The 25,562-nt window shown below is 38.5% G+C and overlaps 1 protein-coding gene across 1 annotated transcript in view; it reads right to left on the bottom strand.

Annotated features, from left to right (window-relative positions):
- Nucleotides 1-800: 800 nt before the first annotated feature.
- The window catches only part of CLSTN2 (calsyntenin 2), a 492,893-nt gene continuing 468,131 nt past the window's right edge, over nucleotides 801-25,562 (bottom strand). Inside the window, exons 13-15 of the mRNA XM_042456041.1 lie at nucleotides 5,322-5,492; nucleotides 4,480-4,625; nucleotides 801-921 (exon numbers count right to left, since the gene is read on the bottom strand). Of these exons, the coding sequence (XP_042311975.1) occupies nucleotides 874-921; nucleotides 4,480-4,625; nucleotides 5,322-5,492 (365 nt within the window). The 3' untranslated portion in view covers nucleotides 801-873. The remainder of the gene's footprint in view (nucleotides 922-4,479; nucleotides 4,626-5,321; nucleotides 5,493-25,562) is intronic.

Here is a 25,562-nt window from a genome sequence, read left to right as displayed (position 1 = left end):
AGAAAATACTGTGGGACTTTACTTCAAGTTTCAAAGAACTCTTTAAAGTGCTAACCTATTTGAAAATAGAATTCATTATCTTGACTGATTCTTTAAAGGTGGACTGAAACTTGAAGCATATCCATTCCCCCACTTACACTGGACCCACCAGCTACCACTGTTACTATGGGAAAAAGCAAGGCAAGGATGTCAGTGCTGTTTTCCTACTCACCTGAAGAGAGACCTCTGTTACTCATACTTCTTAGAGCACATTAACATGAGTGATGAAAAATGGCTCCATTAATCACTATTACTCATGATAGCTCCATATATATCATGGAGATATGGATCACAAAAATCATTGGACTGCAACTTCCACCATCTTTTGCCTTGCTTCACGGCTCACTAGAGGTTATATGCACTTCACTACACAGCACTCTGGAGTTGCATTGGTGTATGGTGGTTCCAATGTCAGTGGGGCATGAATCCCCTGCAGGTTTTGGACAAGTTAAAGGAATATATTTTGAGAATAAGATTCAGGACACTGAATAATTGCTTTAAAGCCTGGAATTAAACATGAAATGGATTCACTACCCCAATTGACATGGGATTCACCAACCACCTCTCGGGAATGTTTCCCAATTTTAATGCACATGCATATGGAGACATGAAACATATACAGGTAAAAGCATTCAGCTAGGCACCCTGCCAGTAAAATCTGATGACATTTGATTGGCCCGTGCCAGAAAAGAACCTCTTCTCTCGCCTATGCTCATTTGGTCTGATCCAGCAAAGCAACTCTCCTTTTTAATGCGGTAATCCTGAGCCATGAATATTGGTTATGCTTTCCTCTGGGTGATGGATAGACTGGAGAAACTGTGGCTGTTTACCATATTATTTACATTCCATGATATTAGTGTTGGAGTTATGCAGAATATTAACCTTGGGGGAAAAAGAAAAGGCAGTTAATATTACAGATGATTTGACATTCCGAAGAACCCTGCATGTGAATTCTAGTACAAAAGTTCACATCATGGCTGTTTCATCCATTTCACTTCTTCGGGTAAAGACAATTGGAAAAATTTGAAACAGAAATTCAGTCAGATATAGCACTGGGGAGGGTGTATTGGGAATGCAGCCTGCCCCGGTGACACCCTGGGGGGTATGTAACTGGTGGTGTAGTACACCCTTTGGAACGGCACAGCTACTAGGTGAGTAAGAAGCATATCACCTCCAATTCTCTCATGCCCCAATAGCTATGCCAACCCGAATGGATGTTGGGAGACCACAACAGCACCACACTCAGCAGCAAACTGCTCCTGGGGGGGGGGGGATAACTTCTGTTCACAGTCTGGCATGGCTGCTGAGTGAACAGCTATGCCTCGGTGAACAGCCCCTCTGAAGGCCACATAATCACAGACACACACCAAGCAGCTTTTTATCCAGAATCTGTTGTGCTGCTCATCAGCAGCTGGTAGACTGGAGTGAGCCACACCAGAAAATAACTTCCCTGTTTTCAATGTGAGCCCTGGTGGTGCAGTGTACTGTACTGCAGCACTCACTCAAAAACCATATAATAAATAATAATAATAATAATAATAATAATAATAAAATTTTTATTTATACCGCTTTTCCATAGATCAAAGTGGTTTACAGATCAATAAAAAACCGTTTAAAACAATCTCATAAAAATAGATAAAAAAATCCACTAAAAATAAAATCCACTAATACAAATTATACAAAGTCTGAACACAGTCATTCAACACGGTAAGGCAGAGAATCAATGGGAACGGGAATACACAGCTTCATTTTACAGGGGGGAAGGCTTGACAAAAGAGGAACATTTTGAGCCTCTTTTTAAATGTTACCAGGGAGGTCACAAGACGAAGCTCCTCGAGGAGACCATTCCAAATTTGTGGGGCCGCCACTGAATAGGCCATCTGGGATGTAAAACATGTTTGGAAGATGGAATTTCCAACAAGTTCTTCCTGGACGTCCTGAGTGTGTGGGGCGGATTATATGGGGAGATGCGGTCCCTCAAGTAACTCGGGCCCAAGCCATATAGGGCTTTATAGGTAATAACCAACACCTTGTATTGCGCTCGGAAGCGAATAGGCAGCCAGTGGAGATCTTTCAGAATAGGTGTTATATGGTCAAACCTGGATGCACTGGTGACCAATCTGGCTGTACAATTCATATATTATCCAGTTTCACATTCTCATAGGATATAGCAACTTATTCTTAAGAATTTTAATACAAGTGAGACAGCCATGGTCCAACATAATACTTAAACCACTTAAAGCAAAGGTTGCGAGTTCAATGCCAGTGAAAGAGCCCAAGCTTGACTCAGGCTTGCATCCTTCCAAGGTCACCAAAATGAGTACCCAGATTGTTGGGGGCAATTAGCTTACAGCTGTAAATCACTTAGACACTGTTAGTTCAGTCTGAAGCGGTATATAAATGAAGCAGTTTGAAGCTGTTTGACATACTTTCAAAAATTTAAACATGGCTATCATGTCCTCTCTTAGCCTTCCCTTCTCCAGGCTAAACATATCCCTAAGCCATTCCTCATAGGACATGGATTCCAGACCATTTATCATTCAGATCACCCTCCTTTGGACACATTCCAGCTTGACAACATCCTTCTTGAATTATGGTGCCCCCAACTGGACACAGTATTCCTGGTAAGGTCCTGATGAAAGCAAAACAGAGTGGCACTATTACTTTCCCTCAGTCTAGCACTTTACTCCTATTGATGCAGCCTAGACGTTGCTCTGGTGGTGCAGTGCTTAAATGCCAGTACTGTGGCCACAATGTTGTGAGGCAGATCCTGAGGGACTCTAAGGTTGACGTAGCCTTCCATCCTTTCAGAGGTTGCTAAAATGAGTACCCAGCTTGTTGAGGGCAAATGGCGTACATGTTGTAACCTGCTGAGACACTGCTTATTTCAATATGAACTAAGAGTCCAATAATACATTTGGGTTTTAAAATGAATCCACTTAACTTGATCTTGTGGTGGTGTGGAAAAGGACCAGATTTCACAGAATGATAGATACAGTGCAAACATCAAAAATAAAGGCACTAGGTTGCATAAAAGTATCTATGGATTTTTCCTGTCTGTGCTTTTGATCACATTATATTTCTACTATTTCCATTGATTTCATTAATAGCCTGCATTCTGGATTCAAATGCAGTAGAGGTTAATTAGCATGGAAGGTGGTCAGGTTCATGGTTAATAGTTGGAACAAAACAGGGAGCTTTTCACATGCTGTGTTTTCTTATGCAGTAGAAAACATTTTCAGCTCATAATGCAATGAAGGCTCACTTTTGTCAGTGTGACATTCAATTTATAAGGAAAAATATAACCTTGTAGCCACTGCTGGAGTTGAGCAAGGTGTTCAAAACAAAACTGTATGCAAGAATAAAAGGACAGAAGGATTCTGCTTTGCAAAGCTTGATGGCTCATGACTTTAGAAATATCTGCAGCATTTCATAAAGGCCCCAGCTATGCTCCACCTCATTAACTAAAGACACAATTTACACTGTGTTTTCTGCACATAGTTATATACTTGACATGTATAAAAAGTAAGTCCTAAAAAGAGCTGATTAAAAATATATATACTCTTCAAAGCAAAGCGTGCTCTAGATCTCTCTCCCCCCTGGTACAAACACAACTAGTAAAACACATCCTGTTTCAACCTCTTGTTCAATATGTTTCTCAGTTATTATGAAAATGCCACTTTGTGCAATCCAGACCATCTTTATACTAGAGAGATTTACACAAAGTAGAGGAGGAAGAAATTGGATAATTGTTCCTCTTTCTTTGCAGTGTAATATCTGGATCCTGTGGAGGCTGGTGGTTCCAAAGTCAATGAGACAATTGATTTGACTTTGGTTTTAAAAAGCCATACAATGTAATGAACCAGTGGAGTCCCCATGCCAGATGTCACTTGGTGCATGGGGGGCTGCCGGAGGAGATATTGGCTGTGGCCAAAAGAGCATGCTGGCCCTCCAGGGTTTGTTGCAGCACACACCCCTCATGTTCCTCTGGTTCTGGGCTTTCTCCCTGGGAGCAAGCCCAAAGCCAGAGCAGCTAGCAAGGATGCACATGTGTTCAGGACAGAAGGCCCAATTGGGTGTCACCCCTCTTGTGGGTGTCGCCCAGTGCTGTTTACACACCCTGCATCTCCCCCCGCCCCAGTGAAGCCACCGTAATGAACCAATTTTGGATTCAGTATATTGGACATAGTCTTTAAAATCTGGACTAAAACCCAGAGTGGATTTATCACCCCACTGACATGGGACCATCAGCCCCATGACTGAATCTATGAGCTATAATTTTAGAAATCATTATCCAGCTAATGTTGATCTATATGACATTAACATAAAACAGATGCATGATTGCAAGCACCAGCTATACATATGTATGAACTATATAAATATATGAAATATTTAAGAACATATGAAAGGATGTCAACAAGGTTATTAAACATAACTTACTTCTAAATTAAATTCATTGCTGGTATAACGCCCATTCAGTTCTGAACATTTGATTCTAAACTTCCTATCAAAGATGGAAGATGTGTGCCAGTTGCGATAGTGAACCTTTTGCAAAACCTGTTCATAGTTTTTCATTGTGTCAACACCTACGGAAGAGACATAATACCAGTGAGGCTAAGAAAAAATACAGTGGAAGGGCAACCTTCATGCAAGAAGAATGTGATGGATTCATGGTAAATGAAGTGAACATAAATATTAAACATGATATTAAAACCTTGCTGTTCAGAACACAGTAAGCCTGGACACATGCATATGTTTGAAAACTGTAGTGGCAATAAACAGACATACCAATCTGACATTCATTCAATAAGGATAGTTTCACAAGAAACTCAACTGTTTGTTTACATATAGTTGCACAATGATGTACTTCTTTATATCTTATAAAAATAAATAACTACATTAAAATTTTAAGCAATTTAACACAATAGAAAAAGACACAGAAAATGTCAATTCGGTTTCTACACATGTTTAAACCTACATCGATTTTAGAAATTGACTTGTGTGCTTTTGAAAATCAGCAATAAATTGCGCATTTCTAGTCAAAGAAAAATAGGTCCCCCCCCCCCCCCCCCAAAAAAAAAGCATGTTCCATAGTCTTCACAGAATATTGACGAAGTTCATTTGAAGCTCACTCACATGCAATTCCTTTACAGGTTTTGCTATGCTAATGGGCACCATTTTTTCTTTACACACAAATTATGGCTCCAAAGGTAAGAACATACATAGAAACACACATAGAAAATATATACAGAAATGCCAAGAAGATCAAAAAGCACTCATACCATATATTGAATAGCCTGCTGTGGAGTTTGTAGCATCTAAGTGTTTGCCTTGAAGTTCCTTCCGATCCAGTTCCAAACACTCTTGCTTGGGGTCTAATTCTTCCCCAATTACCAAAATGTCACAAAAATCCAGGTTATGGTGCATCTCTTCTAACATAAGAGGTTTATGGACTGGACATAGAAAAAGAAAGCCACAAAAGAAAAGGGATGCAATTGTTCACTATGTTTATTCTTGAAAATACCAACAAGTAATTTCAGCAATTTCTTCCCACTGCAATATTCTTAAAACATTACACAGTTTTTATTACACAACTCAAGACTTATGTTGTTGTTGTTTTGGGCCAAACAACAACAACAACAAAGCATTTTCTTCATGAAAAATATTTCAACCCAGAAATATTAATTCCTGCACAAAAATGCTGTTTTCTATGCAAATCAACAATGTGTAAATTTTATGCAGAATAATTCCCAATTACTGCCTTTTCTGCACAAAAAACAGCATTTTCTGCTGTTATTTCTAACAGTTTTAACTACAACAACAAGTTGACCATGTCCAAAAAATTTACAGCAATTATAAGCTGCACTAAGTCATAGCATAGGACCTGGAAAGCATCTTAGAAAATCAAAATTGAAATTTAACTATGGAAACATATGTAGATATTGCTAATTTTGCTCTTCACTTGTCAATGTATACTGACAGTAACAAAGGAATGAGGAGAGGTACTGTCATAGAGGCAGGTATTGCTCTAGCTACAATTCTTTACAAAACATGGTCATAGAATTTACTATAACTTACATTGCATCTGTGCTCCAGAGATAATTCAGTTTGACACCACTTTAACTGCCATAGCTCAATACTATATAATTTTGGTAACTGTGGTCATTTTGGCACCAGTGTATAACTACAATTCTCAGAATTCCATAGCATTGAGCCATGGCAGTTGAAGTGGTGTCAAACCAGATTATTTCTGCAGTGTGGATGGAGCCTAAGTTATAGAAAATTGTACTACTGCAAAATATAAAGAACTGTAAGAAGAGCAAAGAACCATCTCTATGACAGTACCTCTCTTAGTTATTTTACAACTTAAAGCAGGGATGGGCAAAGTAAAGCTTGCCATACCCAAAAGTGTGGCCCCCTGAGACTCTGGAGTGCCTCCTGAAAAAGCTGAGAGATTTGAGACTTAAAATAGCCAGCATCACGTCCTGCACTCTTGTCTAAGCAGTCCTCTGTTCAACATAAAAACCAAGTTGCTCTCATACTTCCCATCCCCTGTTCCCACCATCTCACTGTAAATTAAATTCTGCTTAACTTCCTTGCTGCCCATCCTTCATCATTTCCCAGCAGCAATCTTGACAGTTCTGCCAAACACTCCCACCCTTTGCCATCTCTCTTGTTTGAATCCCTGTTTAAAATTCTCTTTTGCTCAACCTGCTCCAATAGACATGCTTCCCTCCAAACACTCCCATGCCTCCTTCCTGAAAAGATAAGCATCAAAAAATTTTAAAAGTGTGGCCCCTGAATATCCTTACATGCCTGAATGTGGTTCTTAGTCCCAGCCTGACTTAAAGAATGAGAAGGGATCTGGTACCATCTGTTTGTGGAACTCCATGACCATTAATGACCAGCATGTAAAAGCTGAGATTAAAATTCACTCTTCTTCATTATGAATAACAATTGCCTTGTCACTGAAGAAAAACTATGTATATTTTGTGTTACATCTTTTAGTTTGTTTTGCATTAAATGGGCTGCAAAACTGACTTTCTCTGTATCTCTCTCCCTCTCTCTCAAGGGATGCTTTAAAATTTATTTATAAAAAATAACATATTTCTGTTGTAGAAAACTCATTCCACAGTTACTATATGCAGGATTAAATGTTGTCACCCCACATTCAGTTTACTGGGAGGAAAAATCTTCATTATCATGGTTCTTGTGCTTTGAGCACAACATTTAAAAACTCCTTATGATTCTGTAGTTGGAATGCCATACAATGTCTGGAAGCCAATGCTGAATATCTTTGGCAGCAGTGATGCTATTAGTATACAGATGCTACATATGGTATGATTGCTGGAGGATATTGTTCATGTAACTGAATATGTATACAATCCAAGCACAGAGAAAAGCTTCTCAGCATCCTCTGCATGGAAACTGTAATTCTTACATTGGCAACAAGGGTCTGAAAATGAACAAAGACAGTCCTGGAGATAGCAAGTATATACTTGTAACTGCTCTGCCTGCTCTCTTTTACACTCTTCTTTCAAAGCCCCAATAAAAGAACTTGGTAGCTATTTCTAAAAGCCTAAGCACTCAGATATCTTCAGGAGTGCCTCTCTCTAAAGTAGCATGTCTGTGACTTGCAATTATCAGCACAGGTTCCTTCCCAAGAAATTTTGAGTACATAAGAGGTCATCCCAGGAGAAAGTTTTTTTTTTCCCAGTTGTCATGTCCAAATTATGGCATATCATACCAGCTCAGGTGTAGCTGACAAGTATGCAGTAGTTTCAACATTGGCTCAAAATAATTTTAATATGTTGACATTATTTCTTCCATTGCCTTCTTTCTTTATATTAGAGTTTCATGATCTCTGTTCTTTTACTGTACTATTTTGATTATCCTTATACATTTCCCTTCTATTTCTAAGGGTGAACAGTAAGGATGCAATACTTGATTTTCTTTACAAAGTAAGCTATCAGTAATTTTACCAATTTTCTCCCTGCTAAAAGAAAGTGTACAAAATCATTGTGATTTGAGACTTATTCTGTCAAAATCCACACATGATTGTTTGATGAGAAAATGTTATTTTACATGCAGGAAACAAGATTCTTTTTTTTCTTTCTTTCTTTTTTTTTTTTTTTTTGGCTCAGAAATTATAATAATTTTCTGTACAGAAAAATGCTGTTTCCTACATAGAAAATGTTCCCAAACTATTAAGATTCTTGTCACTCTATGATTCTTCTCATTAAGGTTTCTCGGTGTTTAAGAAATATGTTTTTCAACCATTTTAGAAATATTTTTAAACATTATTTCCATCCCTAGTAAAGAGGGATTAGTTTCATTCGCTTTCATGAATAAAATAACCCTGCAGGTACAGTGTGGTGTTCAGACATCCTTTCTCACTTGGAAACAAAACAAAAACTCGTAGCTATTCTTTATCATCCTTTTTCCTCAATGAATTCTAAACAGATTGGAAGATAAAATGAAAATATGCAGTTTAATAGGCTCCCTTCACCTCCTGAAAGGAATGAAGGACAGAGCTGAAGTGGTAGGAAGGCTGCCTGAATCCCTTCACTAACAGCTTTGGGAGTGCTAATTCACTGATAAGCAGTATAGAAAAGTACTTGCTATTTCTATTGCTATATTCTCTATAGAAAATTCTTTTACTATGGACCCACCACCTTTCTCCCTTCATATGTTTAAAAATCGTACCTTTTCTAGCCAAAGTTGGCTCCATATCCTCAGAATGAAGGTATACAGACACTGTAGATGGGTGAAATTAAGGGCCACAGTCTTATTCTTTCAGAGTCTTATCTATACATAATTAATTAAACCAGGTCTGCTGTTCCAGTAAGGCCCTAAACAGATGGGCCAAAAGGGCTGCCGCTGGGTCACATTGGATGTGTGGCATTTACACAATGCACATCCCAAATGTGGCCAGAAGCTACTCTGAGCCAGCCCCATCCTAGAAGAGCCAGGCCAAAAACTGCTCCTTTTTGGCGGCTGGTTCAGGACTGTGGTGGTGGCCTGGATTGGGACCTGGCACATGTGGCTGCCAAGGTCCCACAGCAACTGGGACAGGAGCAGCCTCAGACCACTCCTTTTGCCCCATCTGCCTGAGGCCTAAGGTTCCTATTATTTACAAGAGGTGAAGGTCAGAAATGTACATTATGCTACTCATTTTATCTGGGTTACTGCACTTTCACTTCAAGAACTGGATCAGTCTTAAATGCTAAGAGCTCTTAAATGTGCATACTGTTTTATGTACAGGGGAAACTCTTTAGGCTGTCATGAGTTCAAAGCTAATAAGTGTTGTTGGTACCCCAAAGTGGGCTCCTCTCCCCATGTCTCCTCAACAACATACTATTTTAGAGATTAATGCTTCACCATGCTGATTAATCAGGTTGCTCAACCATTGTTCTCTTTCCTCTTCCATATACTGTACCCCATTAAAAGATCAAAATAGCAATGTGATATCCAAATACAGAAAGACATAACATGGAAGAAACAATATAAATCCTCTGGCCAATTATGAAGGACATCTTTTTATAAAATGGCTATTAAGAGGTTATTGGCTAATCCTAGGTTGTTATTAGACTACTTGGCTAGGCTTGCTATCACCATCCAAGAAAAGAAGTCTAGGAAATACATAGGTGACTTATTAGGGTTATTGTGCTTTCTCTGTATGGGCAACAAGATGGCATTGGCAACACATCTCTATATTTTGCTCCTCTCATGGGTTTTGAGACCAAACTTCAAAGCACAACAGTAATGGCTGCTCCTGTGCAATGTTAAACTTACTCTTAACCAATTCATAGTGCATCATGCTGGTGGAAACCAGGCATTATGGGAAAATGATAAGGTATTCAAATGACTTGAGGACATCCACTCTTTAGGGAGATTTTTAAAATGTGCTGTAAAATTATAAATGGAAAGAACATATAGCAAAGGGATTGCCACAGTTTTGGGTTCACTGTGTCTGTATGCCACTCAACAATATATTTCCACTAAATTCCAAAGAAGATGTTTTGTTACTAAACCAATGTCTGAGGTCAGTTATAGATTAGGGGATGGTCAAAGTAAAGTTTAATCCAGACAAGACAGAGATGCTCCTGGTCACTTAAAAGTCAAGTCAAGGAATTTCTCTTTGAAATCCGAGGCACATAGCTCATCCATACACCTGGACTCAATCCTGAGCCTGAAGGTCCAGGCTTCAGTGATGGCTTGGGGTCTCAGTTAAAGCTACTGTGCCAGTTCTTTGAGACACCAGCTCTGGCTATAGTGACACATTACTTTTCTGGATTACCAGACCAGGATTCAATTCCTGGTCCAACCATGAAACCCACTGAGTGACCTTGGCAAGTCACATGCTCTCAGCCTGAGAAAAAGGCAAGGGCAAACCTCCTTTGAACAAATCTTGCCAAGAAAACCTCCTGATAAGATCACCATAAGTCAGAAACAACTTGAAGGCACATAACAACAACAACCTTTACAGTGTATTACCTCTGAAAACTGTTCAGAAATTTCATTAAATGTTGTAGCCAGAGTGCCCATTGGAGCTGGTTACAGGAACATATAACTCCTGTACCGAAAGAGCTCCACTGACTACTCATCCTTTTCCAGGAACAATTAACAGTGCCAGTTATAGTCTTATACCCAGACAATTTGAAAAACTGTATCTCATTATACAATCCTACCCATGTTCTAAGATCTTCTGAATCCTACAGCCAACAAATGTACAGGAGAGAGGCTTCTCTGTTCTTGCTTTCAACTCTTTCAAATAAAAGAGTTGGCTGGCCTCTTCTCTTTTTCACCACCAGGCAAAGACCTTTTTATTTAGATAAACCTTCAATTTTTAATTAGTTGTAAACAAGGGTTTTTAATGGGGTGTGCTGGGTTTTTTTTTTCTTTGAAACAGTTTAAAATAAATTTTAATACTAAAATTTAACTAAATTGTATTTTAAATGCGTAATAAATATAAAATATATATATATATAATATATATATGCATTTATTTAGTCTATAACTGAACCACACTGACCACTAGGAGAAAGGCAAGATAAGAATTAAATAAATAAAATGCTTCAGTCACAACAAAAAGCTCTAACTTCATCATCCTATTTGAAATCTAATAACGCTAAACACTAACAACATATGAGAACTGATCATTCGTGATAGAGTGTTGCTCTCACAGGTACCATCCTTTTACTTCTACCTGGCATTGGTCTATTGTCATTGACAAATAATCTGAAAAAAAACTACAAACCTCTGTCCATAATTCCTTTAAGTCAGGAGGATGTTCCATTGTAGTGACATGGGACATCCGGATAGCTGGTAAAAGAATCACACCCTTTTCATGTTCAAAACTCTGCAGCTGGTCTTGCAAAATGACCATCCACTTATGTGATCTTGGCTCCTTGGCCTGAAACACCATTAAATAGGCATCTATATCTGGGATACATGCAGACATCTTCACCAAAACATCTGAAAAAAATACATTAACTCATGGAGACGTTTTAGTGTAATCCTTCTTTGCAAGAAACACATGGTCTAAAGAACATGGTTTATACCAGTGTTATACATTCTAGTGTGTCTATATTTTGATTGTTCATGTTTGCCTCATGTCTCATGTCCGTTCATGTGAACGTAAAACACAATTTTCAAATTACTATATAGTAGAGCATATCATTGGCAGAGCAACCATAGAAAGGTCAATGCACACATAGCATCGAAACTCTTAAATAACAATAACAAACCACCAATGCTTAAACCTGATTGAATGGCTTCTAAGTGTTTATGCCATTTATATTAGGTACTCCCAAATGATGCTTAATGGTTGATATAGCTATCTTGTGTAAATGTGCATCAAGAACCTATCTCCATTTTATACGGAAGGCATCAGGAGACCATTCATGCAACATCCAGAAGTCTATCTGAAAGTTACTGGGGATAGAGGAATTAGGAAATGACTCAATAGTTAAATTATCTCATTTGAAAAGAAATGTAATTCTTATGCCATTGCCCAATTCATTAAAGGTCAACTTTTATTGATAATGTTTTTATCTGCATACTTATTGCATTCCCCCAAAGTTAAAGTTCTTGAAATGAAATTTCTGGCATACTGCTGTGGTTAATAAAGCTTAACGAATTTAACTTACTGGACTCCTGAGGAGACTTTAAAGCCGCCGAATGCCTGAGGTTTGGAAACTTGCTTGAGTTGATATAAGAAACCTTCCGGAGAGCTTGATTTATATCTCAATGTCCATCCACCCTTCTATAACAAGCACTGACTGGGAAGAGTAAAGTGATACTGGAGGAGTGGGAGAGGAGAGATATAATTAATAGTATTAGGGAACAATATAGGCTGATTCATTAGAAATTTAGAATACAGCGTCTAAATACATTTCTGAGAGACTGGGTTAGATCTCTGAAAAAGAAAGAAAAACAATAATTTCATTAGCTGAATGCTTGTTTTGTACTAAAAAACCTTTAGATACAGTAACTTCAGGCATTAGTATACCACACATTTTAGTGATTGTGGTAGCTACTGTACAGTAAAATAAAGTCAGTGGAAAACGTGAATCTCCTTTAATATTTAACTATTAGCTTTTGATATCACAATTTATAGTGAATTTATATATTGCAGGACTTTATAGGAATCAACAAAAATATCCTGTTTAAATTAATGTTATTTGATGCTTACTGTAAATAGTGAAATTTCAGACAACTATAATATATTTTAATTATATTTGTTTATTTATATACCGCTATTCCAAAGATCATAGCGGTGAAACAAGAGAGCTAATTACAAGTAAGCTAATTTGCCCCAACAGCTGGGTACTCATTTTAGCTCTCTCCTCGAAGGATGCAAGCCTAGTCAAGCTTGGGCCTTTGCTGGTCTTGAACCGCAACCTTGTGGTCTTGAGTGAATGGTGCAGTACAGGCATTAACCACTGCGCCACCAAGGGCTCCATACATAATAATGGAATGTGCAATAAATCCAGATCATTGCAACAGGATACTGGCCTGGCAATAAGACCTGAGTTGGGAAAAGTCAGCTCATGAACTACACGTGGTCTCTGAAAGCAACCCACCCAAATAAAGGACTTCATTCTCAAACAACCCCAAACTAGCACAACGTGCATTTTTATCCACTCACCCACCTAGATTTTCCTATCACTAAAAACAGATGGATTAGATGGAATTAAAAAACACACAAACCAGTGGCTGGAAGAGACTCATAATCATTTCTGGTACACCAGGATGCATAACTGTCAGTCCCATCGGTGCAATTGTCCACTCTGCTCTAAAGCATTTTGTCTGTACAGAAGTAGAGTTAAATGTGTGCTAAACATGGAAGAGGACGTCAGCCACCGTTAATGCAGGGACATGCCTAGAGGGTCTTTTAGACAAAGACAACTCTGTATCTTTGCAGAAAGTCACAAAGATCTTTAGGCAGTAACTTCATCATTCTCCTGCCCAAAGTTGAAAAAACCCCTCACAAATTCCAGCTAGGCACCATGTGGTGCTCTGATTAACTCAAACTTACTGTATTAATAAGGCTTATGAGCAGGGCAGGCAATCTCTGCTAAAAGAAAGGTGGCATAAATAGCATAGTTGTAGTAAGGCTTTATATCTTCACAAAGACCTGAACTATAGGTCGCTTTCTATGGCTTTTAGGAAGGAAGATAAGCTAGTCTTTTACAGAAAAAAAAAAATGGCATCTTAAATATTAACAAGATTTGTTTGGCAATTTTTTTTAGTTATTTTAGTTTGAGATGTTTCAGATCTCAAAACAATCATCATCAAACAGAAGGATATCTAAGAGAGATAAGCTGGAAAGAATCAACAGGGCAAACACATTGTATTTATGTATGTAAATTACGGCTTTTGTGTACGAAACCAATTTTTTCCATAAACATTTTTTTCAAAAAGTCCTGAAATGTCAAAAAATAGAAAAATGTACAGAATCTCTTGTAATCTCACTCAGTCAAGTAATCCCTTTTGATGTTCTTCTGTGTTTTTGGTAAGAATAAATGAAATGATTTTTACACCTCTAATTACTACCCAAGTGTTGTTTGCTTTGTTGGTCACTATTAAACATATCCCTCCATATATAATAGATCTATATATTAATATTATAGAGTGCGTTCTCTGTCCCTATTTTATCTTGCACTCAATATGAATCACCTTGTGGTTAAACTCACTTGGCTTAGAAAATAACATTTTACTACCATATATGCATAATTATCTCTGTTGGATGTCTCAACACCCAGAAACTGTTTCTGTCTGCGGTATCTTCCTTCACTCCCCAATCTCTGCATTGCAGAACATAAAACTGCAGTTCCAACTTACCAAGGGAATGCAAAAACTGTAATATAAGAGTTTTTAGTGTGACAGTTTTCACACAATGCCTAAAAAATTTGGGACGAAGGAAATTTCATCTGGGGAAACATAATTCTTATTAGGGGGAATGTCCTCATTCAGCCCACCAGGATGCACCTATGTATTAAGGTAGGTTTTTTATATAAATTTCCTCCGTGTACTCATAATGCTTACATATTTCCTTTAAAGAGAATGAAAATCAAATTTCCAAGAAGTGCTATTCCAATGCTTGAGGGGAGTGAACACACTGAGCTAGTATAACTGAAAGGTATAACTTTTCATGTCTCATATCAGGTCACTTTTTATCTGCACATCAATTTGATCAAGAAGGAGAAGCTTTTTTGAAGTGTGCAGCAAGGCTCTTCTGAAAGGGCAACATATGGGGGGAATGTCTCTAGGAAGGGGACAATTCTCAAAGAGAGAGGCGTATGCTTGAAGAATGTACACACAAAGAAAGAACAGAACTATCACTACTCCTTGTTGCAATTGGAGCTACAGAATCAATTTGAAGTTTCTTGCCTGTCAGCAATTATGGAGGCATGGGAAACAGACAACAGCCTTGCTTTTACAAGCACAGAGATGAGGGTCTTTTAAAGATCTAGCATAAATGGTCCAATCAGTTCCAAGAAGAAGAGAACATGTTTGTTAGTAGGCGATCCTTGTGAGAGAAACAGAGCAATGGGTGTCAAACCAATTTCAATGGGGAAGAAAGACAGGAGGTGTCTAAAGAAACCAGGAAGAATATACAAGAGCTTCATGGATATGAGCTTTAAAAGAGACATATAATAAGAAATGGAAGAAAAGAGATCAATAAATTAGCAAAGAGAATAAAACAAAAAGCCCCTTAACAGTACGGTATTTATAGGGGAAGTAAAAAAGCTAAATCTTAAAAAATCAATATTTTGACTATATTTGGAAAGAAAAAAGGAATGGTAGGCACACTGTGTAGAGAAGATGGTGAAAGGGAACAGTATCTAATTGGGAAAAACGGCGTGCAGCCAAGAATAGGCAAAAACAGCAAAGTAAAATGTTAGCTACTGTAAATGAATTCAGGTTTGCAGACAGAGGAACTGCTTCTAAGAGTACAAAGAAACTTGCAGATGTTATCCCGCAAAGCCACTGTCATAATCTTGGAGAGTCTTGGAATGATAAGAGAAGTCCCAGAAAATGGAAGAAGGCAAAAACATCACCATCTTCACAAAGAGCAAAAAAGAGGATCCAAATCAACTACCAGCCAGTCAGCCTGATGTTGAACTCAACAGATCATGGAACAGTTATTTTGAACAATTAGATGGGAATGCTGTGATTACTAGATCCTCAAAACAAGTCATGCAAACTATTCTTATCTGGGTTTTTGATAGAATTACAATCTTGGTAGATCAGAGGAGTGAAGTTGCTATTAAACATATTGCTATCAGCAAGGCTTTTGCCAAGATCCCCCATGATTTTAATGACCAGTGAATTATGATTATGTGCGGACAATCTACTGTTAGTTAATTTATAACAACTGAAAAACAAAACCAAATAGAGAGCACGTAAACATGTTCTCTTACTGGGGGTAGAAGTGAATGCTTCAGGTTCTATCCTGCCCGGTCTTAAAATCATGTAAATGACGGAGATGATGAAGTAGAAGGCATGTTTATCAATTTTGCAGATTGAAAATTTGCAAACTTCCCCTGGAATACTGTACCAATTCCGGGCACCACAGCTGAAGAAGGATATTGACAAGCTGGAACATGTCCAGCAGAGGTGGCCAGTTAGCAAAGGTCTGAAAGCAACCTTTTGAGTAATGGCTTCAGGAACTACAGGTCATCCCTCCTATTTGCTGCTTTGATATTTGCGAATTTGATTATTCACACGGATTTCATAGGTTCTGCTCTAGGACTGTCTAGGCCTCCAGTGGCAACTCTGTGGTCAACTTAACAAAAGTGGCACTGAAAGACATTTGTAGCTACTCCGGTGCAATGCTAGGATCAGTGTATGGTGACATTGAACCACAAAGTTGCACTGGAGAACCTGGAGATTCCTAGAGAGGTGTTCTCTCAGGTAAAAAACAGTGTTTTGTTATTATCAGTTTTTCCATATTCAAGGGGGTCTTGTTCCCTAACCCTAGCGAATATGGAGGGACAACTGTAGTTATATTACCTTGGAGAAGAGAAAACTGAGAGGTGACATGATAGCCATCTTTAAGTATCTGAGGGGTTCTTTAAAAGATGCACAATTTTATTTCGGATTTCCATAAACTAGGGTCTAAAACACACTGCAGAAATAATCGTATTTGAAACTGCTTCAAACAAACAAATGCGAGGAATTTGGGAACGTGTTTTTGTGAGACATTTAGCCTTCCTTCAGAGAGCTTTGTGATGCCACATAAACTACAATTCCCAGGATTTCCCGAGCCTGAGCCACGGCAGTTAAGCAGACTCAAACAGCAGTGTGTTTTGGACCTAGAAGACAATCAGTAGATTCAAATTACAAGACAAGAGATTCATCTAAACATTAGGCATCTCTTTACTATGAGAACTGTTTGACATGGGAACGACTGCCTTGAACTTTAGTGGACTGTCCTGCTTTGGCATATTAAAATGACGAGCATCTTTCAGGAGTGATTTGGACTGCATATCCTAGTAGGATCCTTGTGGTCCCTTCCAACTCTAAGATTCGGTGATTCCATGATTTGTATACATTGTTAGACCATCGTTTATGTTTATATTTGTGAAAACAGATATAATGTAACATAGTTTGGAAGGTTTTTATATACTTGCTAATGATTTGACAAAAATTGCAACAGAATATTGCCTAATGGAATTTAGTTAAGTGGTTTTTTTATAAGGAAAGCAAACGGGCACCCTAATGCAATGACTGAATCTTAATTTTAACTTTTCAATGAAAAAGCTAAGGAGACTCCTGACAGTAAGGGCTGTTCGACATGGAACACACTTCCTTGAGTGTAGTGGAGTCTCCTTCCTTAGAGTTCTCAAACAGAGGCTGGATGGCCACTGTCGGGGATGCTTTGATTGTGATTTCCTGCAGGGCAGGTGGTTGGACTGGATGCCCCTGTGGTCTCTTCCAACTCTACAATTCTATGATTCTATGTATAGACACAAGCACATACATATTTATATACAGGACAATTTGTGTACATATGTTTTGAAAGCCAGCACGATCTGTCATTGTGAATCCCTGTTCAACTCTAGGGCCAAATGTGGTTCTTTTCATCAATATGCCACGTTCAGGCCAACTAGGAAATACTTTGGGAGACCTCTTGACAGCTTTTTTTTTCATTTTTGCTCCTGCTGTTCCACGGACTCTCAAAATAACTAAAAGACAAAAATGAAAGAAGAAAATTTGCACCATGCAAGCTTGTAGATCAGAGATTGAAAGTGTTCGAGAGACTGAAAATTAACTCTTGGATTCAGTTCCCCACCCCAGCTAGTTCCCAGAGACAGCCACCACTTTTCTGTACTAGATCAGCTGCTGGAGGCAAAACTGAAGAGCAAGAAATTTTGCATTCCTTACCCAGGCTTCAAAGAATTGTCAGCTTCAGATAAAGCATTATAGTAAGAAGCTGTTTTCTATCGATCAGAGTTCAACAGAGCAGCAATACAGGAGAATAAAAAAGTGGTTTAAATAACTAACATAATTTTTGCATATTTTCTCAAGTTAGGCTTCCTAAGACTTATTTTTGTTGAAAAATGTTTTTTTTTAATTGTTATGTATAGTCTTTGTTAGTAATATCACTTGAAGGAAAAAATTTAAGAAACAATTAACAGTGTATACCATTATAATGTAAAAGCACAATAAAAATATCATACAGGTTTGATCACTGACATAATAAATCTTCTAAATTTCAAATAGCTTATCCATTTTAAATTTTGTTCTGTTTATTATCAGTCTACAAGTATGACAGCCAGTGCAGCATAGTGGTTTGGGTGTTAACAATGACTGCAGAGACCAGCATGAACCAACTGGGCAAGTCACAGCTGCTAACACACCTTGGAAAGGCAATGGAAACCTCTGAAACAAATCTTGCGAAAACACCCCATCATGTGTTTGTCATTAGGGTCACAATAAATCAGAAATGACTTGAAGACATATAACGCAAATAATATTCAGTTTCTAGGCGGTGATCATATCAGACATAGTTTGTGTATAACAGAATTCATGGACAGTGGTTTCAGTAGACATAATGACTGTACAGACAAGCCCCAAAGGGGTGGCCTGCAGCTGCCCCTTTTCGTGCTGGATTGGAGCAAGGCAACTTCACCAGCAGCTGGCGGCCCCAATCTGCATTTTCCCGGCATGAGGCAGAAGCCAAATGCACTTCCCATGACCTGGAAAAGGGATGTCTTGGGGCTTACTGCCCCTGGCATCCCAGGCCTACAGAGAGAGGGCAGGGAAAGGGGTTCCTTTCTCCTCTGCATGCTGGTTCTGCTGTGCGGTTGGCAAAACGTCAACAATGCATGCACCAAAAAGGAGCTCCAAAATGGACGCCTTTCCATGGAACTGGTAAGGTGTCAATAGCAGCCCTCCAGTGGCTGCAGTGACAGGTCCTTGGCAACACATCATTGGACGCACGCACAGGACACGCCATTGATATGCACTCCATGTGGCAGGGCTGCATATCATGGCGGTGTCACATGTAGTAGGTTAGGGACGTGCGGTACTGTGTGCTCTCTAACCCTACTAATTGGCCCCATGACGGTGCTTCTTGCCGACTGGTCCTCAGGCTAATGTTTTTCTATGGTTACAACTGTTCTCACATTAAGTATATTTAATCTGACTGAATTCATATTGTTTATCAATAGGCCTCCTATTCAAATATGCAGACACTAACCACAAATTAAACGAAAATGTTGGCAGATGTTTTTCCAATTTGTGGGGTGGGACAGGAAGACACATGTTGCAACAAAAACATGAAAAATCTTGAGGTGTCGTAAAGAGTAGAGCATTTATTGTCATTTCTTATGAATAGGGGAATGAATGTGTTGTGGTACTGTTTGTATGACGTATGGAGACCCAGCAAGATTTATCAGAGGAGGTGTGTTATTGCATTTCTCCATCCTGCCTCTAAGAGAGAAAGGTAACCAATCCATGAGGCCCTCCTAAAGGAACGTGAGCCCTTCCCAGAAGGCATCCAATCCATCCATCCGGCATCGGAGGGGAAGAGGGGTTGGGCCAATGCCATCAGGCCTCCCCAAGCCATCGGCCCTATCCAGAAACAGAGGCCCTCCATCTGTCCATCTGGCCTTGGTCAAGGCTCAGAGGGAGAGATGAACTCCAGGACCTCATCCCCTTCCCCACACCATTCCCTTCCTTTTGTTTTGTCTTCTTAGACTGAAGCCTGAGGGCAGGGAACGGTCTAATTAAAAGATCGTATGTAACGTGCTGTGTAAATTTACGCGCATATAATAAAGCTTAATAATAATGAATATTAATAAAATAATAATAATTAATAATTTCTTTTAGAGAGTGTGACTGCCAGGACAACCCAGGGGTGACCTTGGCTATGCATGGGTTCCAAACTCTGCTCTCTCTGGTCATAGTCCAACACCAAATCATTACATCACTGGCTCTCTGTGGCAATAATAGGAATGAATAAATGAAAGAACCCTCAGGAACACTGGGTGCTTGCTGATACTTTCTTCGATTCATTTATATCTGTACCTGTATCATGGAGCATGAAAAAGTGTGCATCACTGGTTTGCTTTGTAGTTATCATTGTTACCCTCCCCAAATATAGAGATATGGCCCCATCATTTGTCTATTCTTCCCTGCCTATTTCTTTTCTGCCTTTTTTAAAAATGCTTTTATTTTTAAGTCTTTTATATTATTATTGTTTAATTCTGTTTTAGTACTGGGTATGGGGGGGGGGGGGAGGTCCAAGGGTTTGATTTTAACTCTATTGTAATGGATGTATTTTATTGTTGTAACCCGCCCGGATCCTTCGTTATTGGGCCTGGCTATAAATAAATCATCACATCATCATCATCATCATCATCATCATCATCACATCACATCAATGTTTTTGTTGTTGTTGTTGTTGTTGTTGTTTGGTTCTTAATACAATAGATGCTATCTTTCCGGTTTCAGGAGTAGGAAAACTGTCAGGGATTGGGAATTCCAGTGGTATTGCAGTGGATTTTGAAAACCATACCCCTAAAAAATACCACCCAATGCTCCCTTGTCATTTGTTTACCTGGGAACAATCAGCAATATTTGTTCCCTCTCTGGATAGTAATCAAGCGGGAGTGACGTCGGTTAAATTCAGTGCGGGAGTGGGGGAGAAGTATCCTGGGCAATTTAGCTATTTTTTAAAATTGGACTGCAAATACACTACTGGTAGGAGATACTGAAATGCTAAAGCTGTGAAACCCTGTGACACCTAATTTTCGCATTATATTGAAAATAATGGAAATATTCTTGTCACAACAGCTTCTCTTCTGTTCTGCTTTTCCTGCTTGCATGACTTTAAGCCATTAAGAATGCTCCTGGAGTACATTTGTACTTTATCTCTTGCTCTACACTTCAAAATCAACTTTAAATGTTATCAAAGATAATGCTGGCCAACTCTCACCTATTATTCCTTGGCCAAGGCTCTCCAGGGAGTTAATATCCAGACCTTCCTTGCGGCCTGCAAACAGGATATCACTTTTCTGGCTCTCAATTTTCCTGGACGGATGGTAAGGCTGCAAGGCTGCCATGGAAATATTGAGCAAATCTGGGCTGGGTGACTTCACACCCCCATTAGAAAAAAGGGAAAATAGATGTCATAACTAATAAGAATTCATAGATGCTGATTTATTTATGACTAGCAATGTTGACAGTACTGTCTTTAATTCTTAAACTGTTGGTAAGCTAGCCTACTTTTGTTACATGAATTCTAGGCAGAATGTGGCTCGTCTATTACACTTAAGGTCCATTATGCTATTATCATTTGTGTAATTAACCTAAAGCTCGCTTTTAATAAAGTCATTTAAATTAACTATGATATACATTGCTTACAAAACTTAACTTTGCAGCATGCATCAGAATTTATTTTAATTTAGAACAGAAAAATTAAACAATCAAGCTTTATAATTTTTGAAGAGATTTGGGGTTGATCTGACTAAAAGGAAACCAAAATAGCAAATGAGAACTTTGTGAAAACAAAGCAAAACAAAACCACAGCCACCATCAAATCAAAAGACTATCTTAACCAATTTTTTTTGGAAAATAATATATTAATAATATATAATTAGTTGAGTGTTAAACCAGGAAATTTCCTCCTACTAAAAGTAATTAATCTACAACATAACATACATTATACACTTTAACGATTGCTTGGAGAGAGATCATAGACAGATGAATGGGTTGGGAAACTCAGACTCACTTTCATACAATGAAGTTAATGGATATGGAATGCATCTTGCTTTGAGTAATGGTCAATGGGCACATTCAGGTGAATTAAAAAGCTGCAGGGACAGAACAACAGTTTCTTTTTATTTTTTCAACACGATTATTGGATACCTAGATTGTATCAATGATTTACAAACAATTACCAGAAAATGAATACTTTTCAATCCCAAAACAATACATTTTGGCCGCTAAAATCACTAACTCCATAAATTCAGGGATGGTGCATTTCTTAACCCTGATTAAGTGATTTCTACAGATTATGGCCAGACATTCCATAGAACCATAGAGATGAAGGGGCCAGAAGAGCCATCTATTTCATCTCTCTACCAACATAAATACACAACACTAAAACATCCCAAAAAAAAAATCCCCATCCAACGAAAGATCTTGAAAGATGGAAAGTCCACTACATTCCAAGGCATCTATTCCACATCCAATGGTCTTACAGTAACAAACAGCCATCCTAATGTTTAGGCAGAATCTCTTTTCTTCAAATTTGAAATAAATATTTTCTACAGAAGAAGACAACCTCCTTTTTGTTATAGTTTGACTTTAAGATCAAAAATTAATTTTGATAATTATAATGCATTTCAGGTTACAAAAACAGTTTCAGGACCTGGAATTCTTTCATGCTTCACAAATAAAACTATGGTTGCATTTTAACCTGCTAATAGCGAACCGTATGGATCCTGGGCTTGTAGTTTGGTAAGGCATGAGAGTTCATGGCTGGAAAAAAATCTAAAATCTCCTCCCAAACGCAAATCCCAGGATTCTATGTGATGAAACAGGGCAGTTAAATTGGACGACAGTCCAATCTTGTAACAGGGTGAAAGGCCCTTGGTTCATTTTAGGGCAGATGTTACACAACTGCAGAAACATAGCTGAGTGAATACTATTGTCCAGGAACAAGAATCCTGTAAACGTGGCTTATACTATTTTGTGCTTAGTCCACTCTGCTCTAGTTACCAGATCAATTAACAATTATAGTAAATAGCTCGACATATGACATTTTGGCTCCTACTATGTACCTTGTTTAATGCATGGCTTTCCAAGTTGTGCCCATTAATCCTAAAGCATTTATTACAAGAGGGGGGGAAAAACCACCCACTCACTTGTAATGCATGGAATCAGACAGAATGAAGTCAAAAGTCACTGTCAGGAACAATTTGAACATGAAGCAAAAGCTAGCAAATTAAAAGCTACAAATAAAAGAACAATTGCCATGTAGATATGAAGTGCTTTATCCTCAAGAGCAGCTCAGTAATGATAGACAGATGGTTACCATTAACCATTTATTTATTAGTTTGTGTTTGTTGCCCTCAGTTTTTTTTTTTGACCTGGTAACCATAAGGCTAATCAATGGGTTTTCTGGAAATATGTTCAGAGAACATTCCATTAACTTCCCTGAGGCCGAGAGCATGGTGACTTGCCCTGATCTCCAAATGTGGTATTTACGAAAGAACTTCAAACCCACAAAGGGTGCAAACAAATTATGAAGGCTTTTACAAATTCTGAAGCTGAACAAGTTTATTTGGCCATTTATTGATTTAATTTAGTGTATCCCATTTTTTTCTCTGAACATGAGACACAATTAATTATTTATTGTTATGTATGACCAAGATCCTACATCACATTTGGCAAAATATACAACCTCGTGGTTATACAGTAGTTGTGCAACTCTCCTCCAACTGGATACTGACATCATATAACCAATGCTATAATGCTAATGTACATGCTGATTGTCCTATTCGCACTAGGGCTGTTTTTGTAACCCCAGTTAATCAAGGTGGGTCATGGAAGTCACTGACAAATAAGTACTTTGCACGGTGTGTGGATGACAGAATATAGCCAGTCTTTAGGGCATGGGTAGGCAACCTGCGGCCCGCGGGCCGGGCGGGCCCGGCGAGGCCTTGGGGACCGGCCCCAGCCCGTTCCTGCCGCCAATTAACCGCCGGGGCCCTTTGGCGTCTCACGCGAGGGGCAGGTGGGGCTGTTGTCTATAGAAGCCTCAGAAACATGCATTTAATCTTAACATTTTTAAAAAAATCAACAATTTTTCGCGTGTCCTCCATTTTATAAAAAGTGCCCTCCATTTGAAATTTTTGCCTACGTTGTCCTGGTTTTATTTATTTATTTAATTTTTTTTTAAAAAAATTATTTAATTATTTATTTTTGGGCTTCGGCCCCCCAGTTTGTCTGAGGGACAGCAGCGCGCCCAGCTCAAAAGGGTTGCCTACCTGCTTTAGGGTGATTGTATCACTCAGAAATGGAAGAGGAGGTTGTCTGTCAGTGACTCGGGCTTATCCTAAGATTCCACACAGGAAAGCTCCCATATTTTGTGTATAATAATAATATATAATATATAATGGAGGCCCTGGTGCTGCAGTTGTTAAATGCCTGTACTGCACATTCACTCAAAAACCACAAGGTTGCGAGTTCAGACCAGCAAAAGGCCAAGCTCACTCAGACTTGCATCCTTCTGAGGTCGCTAAATGAATACCCAGACTGTTGGGGGCAAATAGCTTACTTGCAATTAGCTACTTGCTGTTCACCCTATATCTTGTGAATAGCGGTATATAAATAAACAAATTATATATATATATATATATATATATGCAGCCTTTCTCCCAGAAGAGAGCCAAGGCTCACTGATAAAAACATTAAAAATACAATAGAATTTATAAACAGGTAAAATAATCTAAAAACATAAAAAATTACATTGAAAATACAATATTCATTGTTTATCTAATTAAAATACAATCAGGGCTAATTATTCCATTACTGTTGCCCGGACTTATGTCCAGTTGAAGGAGAATAATTTTACTAATAATATCAATTATTTGGGGAGGGTGGATGATGGTGGATGACAAGGACTACCCGCTCCAGGACCAAAAAATTGAACAAAGTTTTTGTGATGTTCGCACAAGTATTAGACACAATATGGTTGTTCCTCTCCCAACACTAAAGTTCCTTAGAGAAACAAGGCTGTGAATTATTTATTCCTTCATTCATAAATAAGCAATGTAAAATAAAAACTGAATGTACAAGTAGGCAAAGCTCATTACTTGCTTGCCACTCTGTGAGCGCTCCACATCTTTAAAAATCCTTATTGGTGTGCCTGATTTTGCAGTTTTTTCACATCTGGAGACTGGTTGGCTTCTACCTCTTGCTTCATAAAATAGCACCTCCCCACCTTCTTGGCTTCTATTATTACCATCAGCCTCTATTCCTTTAATTCTGAGATAGTTTTCTGGCTCAGGGTTATTCGTTGTTTGTCAATTGCTTTTTTTCCCTTTGGTCTTGACATCGTTTTCATCCCACATTTCTTTGATTTCCCAGTCTGGGATCACTTCATTTCAAACACAACTATGCTGATGAACATATAGAAAGTGGTGTAAGAAGAGTAATAAACGTGAAACCCAATCAGAACTAACATTTATGCTACATAGTCTTGGCGGTATCCAGGCTTTATGCTGCACTGCAGAAAAATCCAGTTGACACTACTTAACTGCCATGGTCTATAACTTTGGATTGTGGGAATATAGTTTGCTATGGCAACATAGCTCTTTGACAGGGAAACAAATGTCTCACAAAACTACAGTTCACAGAAATCCATAAGCATGCAGTCATGACAATTAAAGTGATTCATGCGGGAATTTCTGCATGTACAACAGCCCCATTGTACCAGTGAACGAAAAATACACTCCCCGCATAGAAGAATGAGCTCATAACGATTACCCAAGAAG

This window comes from Sceloporus undulatus, chromosome 3 (genome assembly GCF_019175285.1).
Source record: "Sceloporus undulatus isolate JIND9_A2432 ecotype Alabama chromosome 3, SceUnd_v1.1, whole genome shotgun sequence".
Classification (NCBI taxonomy): Eukaryota; Metazoa; Chordata; class Lepidosauria; order Squamata; family Phrynosomatidae; genus Sceloporus; species Sceloporus undulatus.
This window is presented reverse-complemented; position numbering and strand designations above follow the sequence as displayed.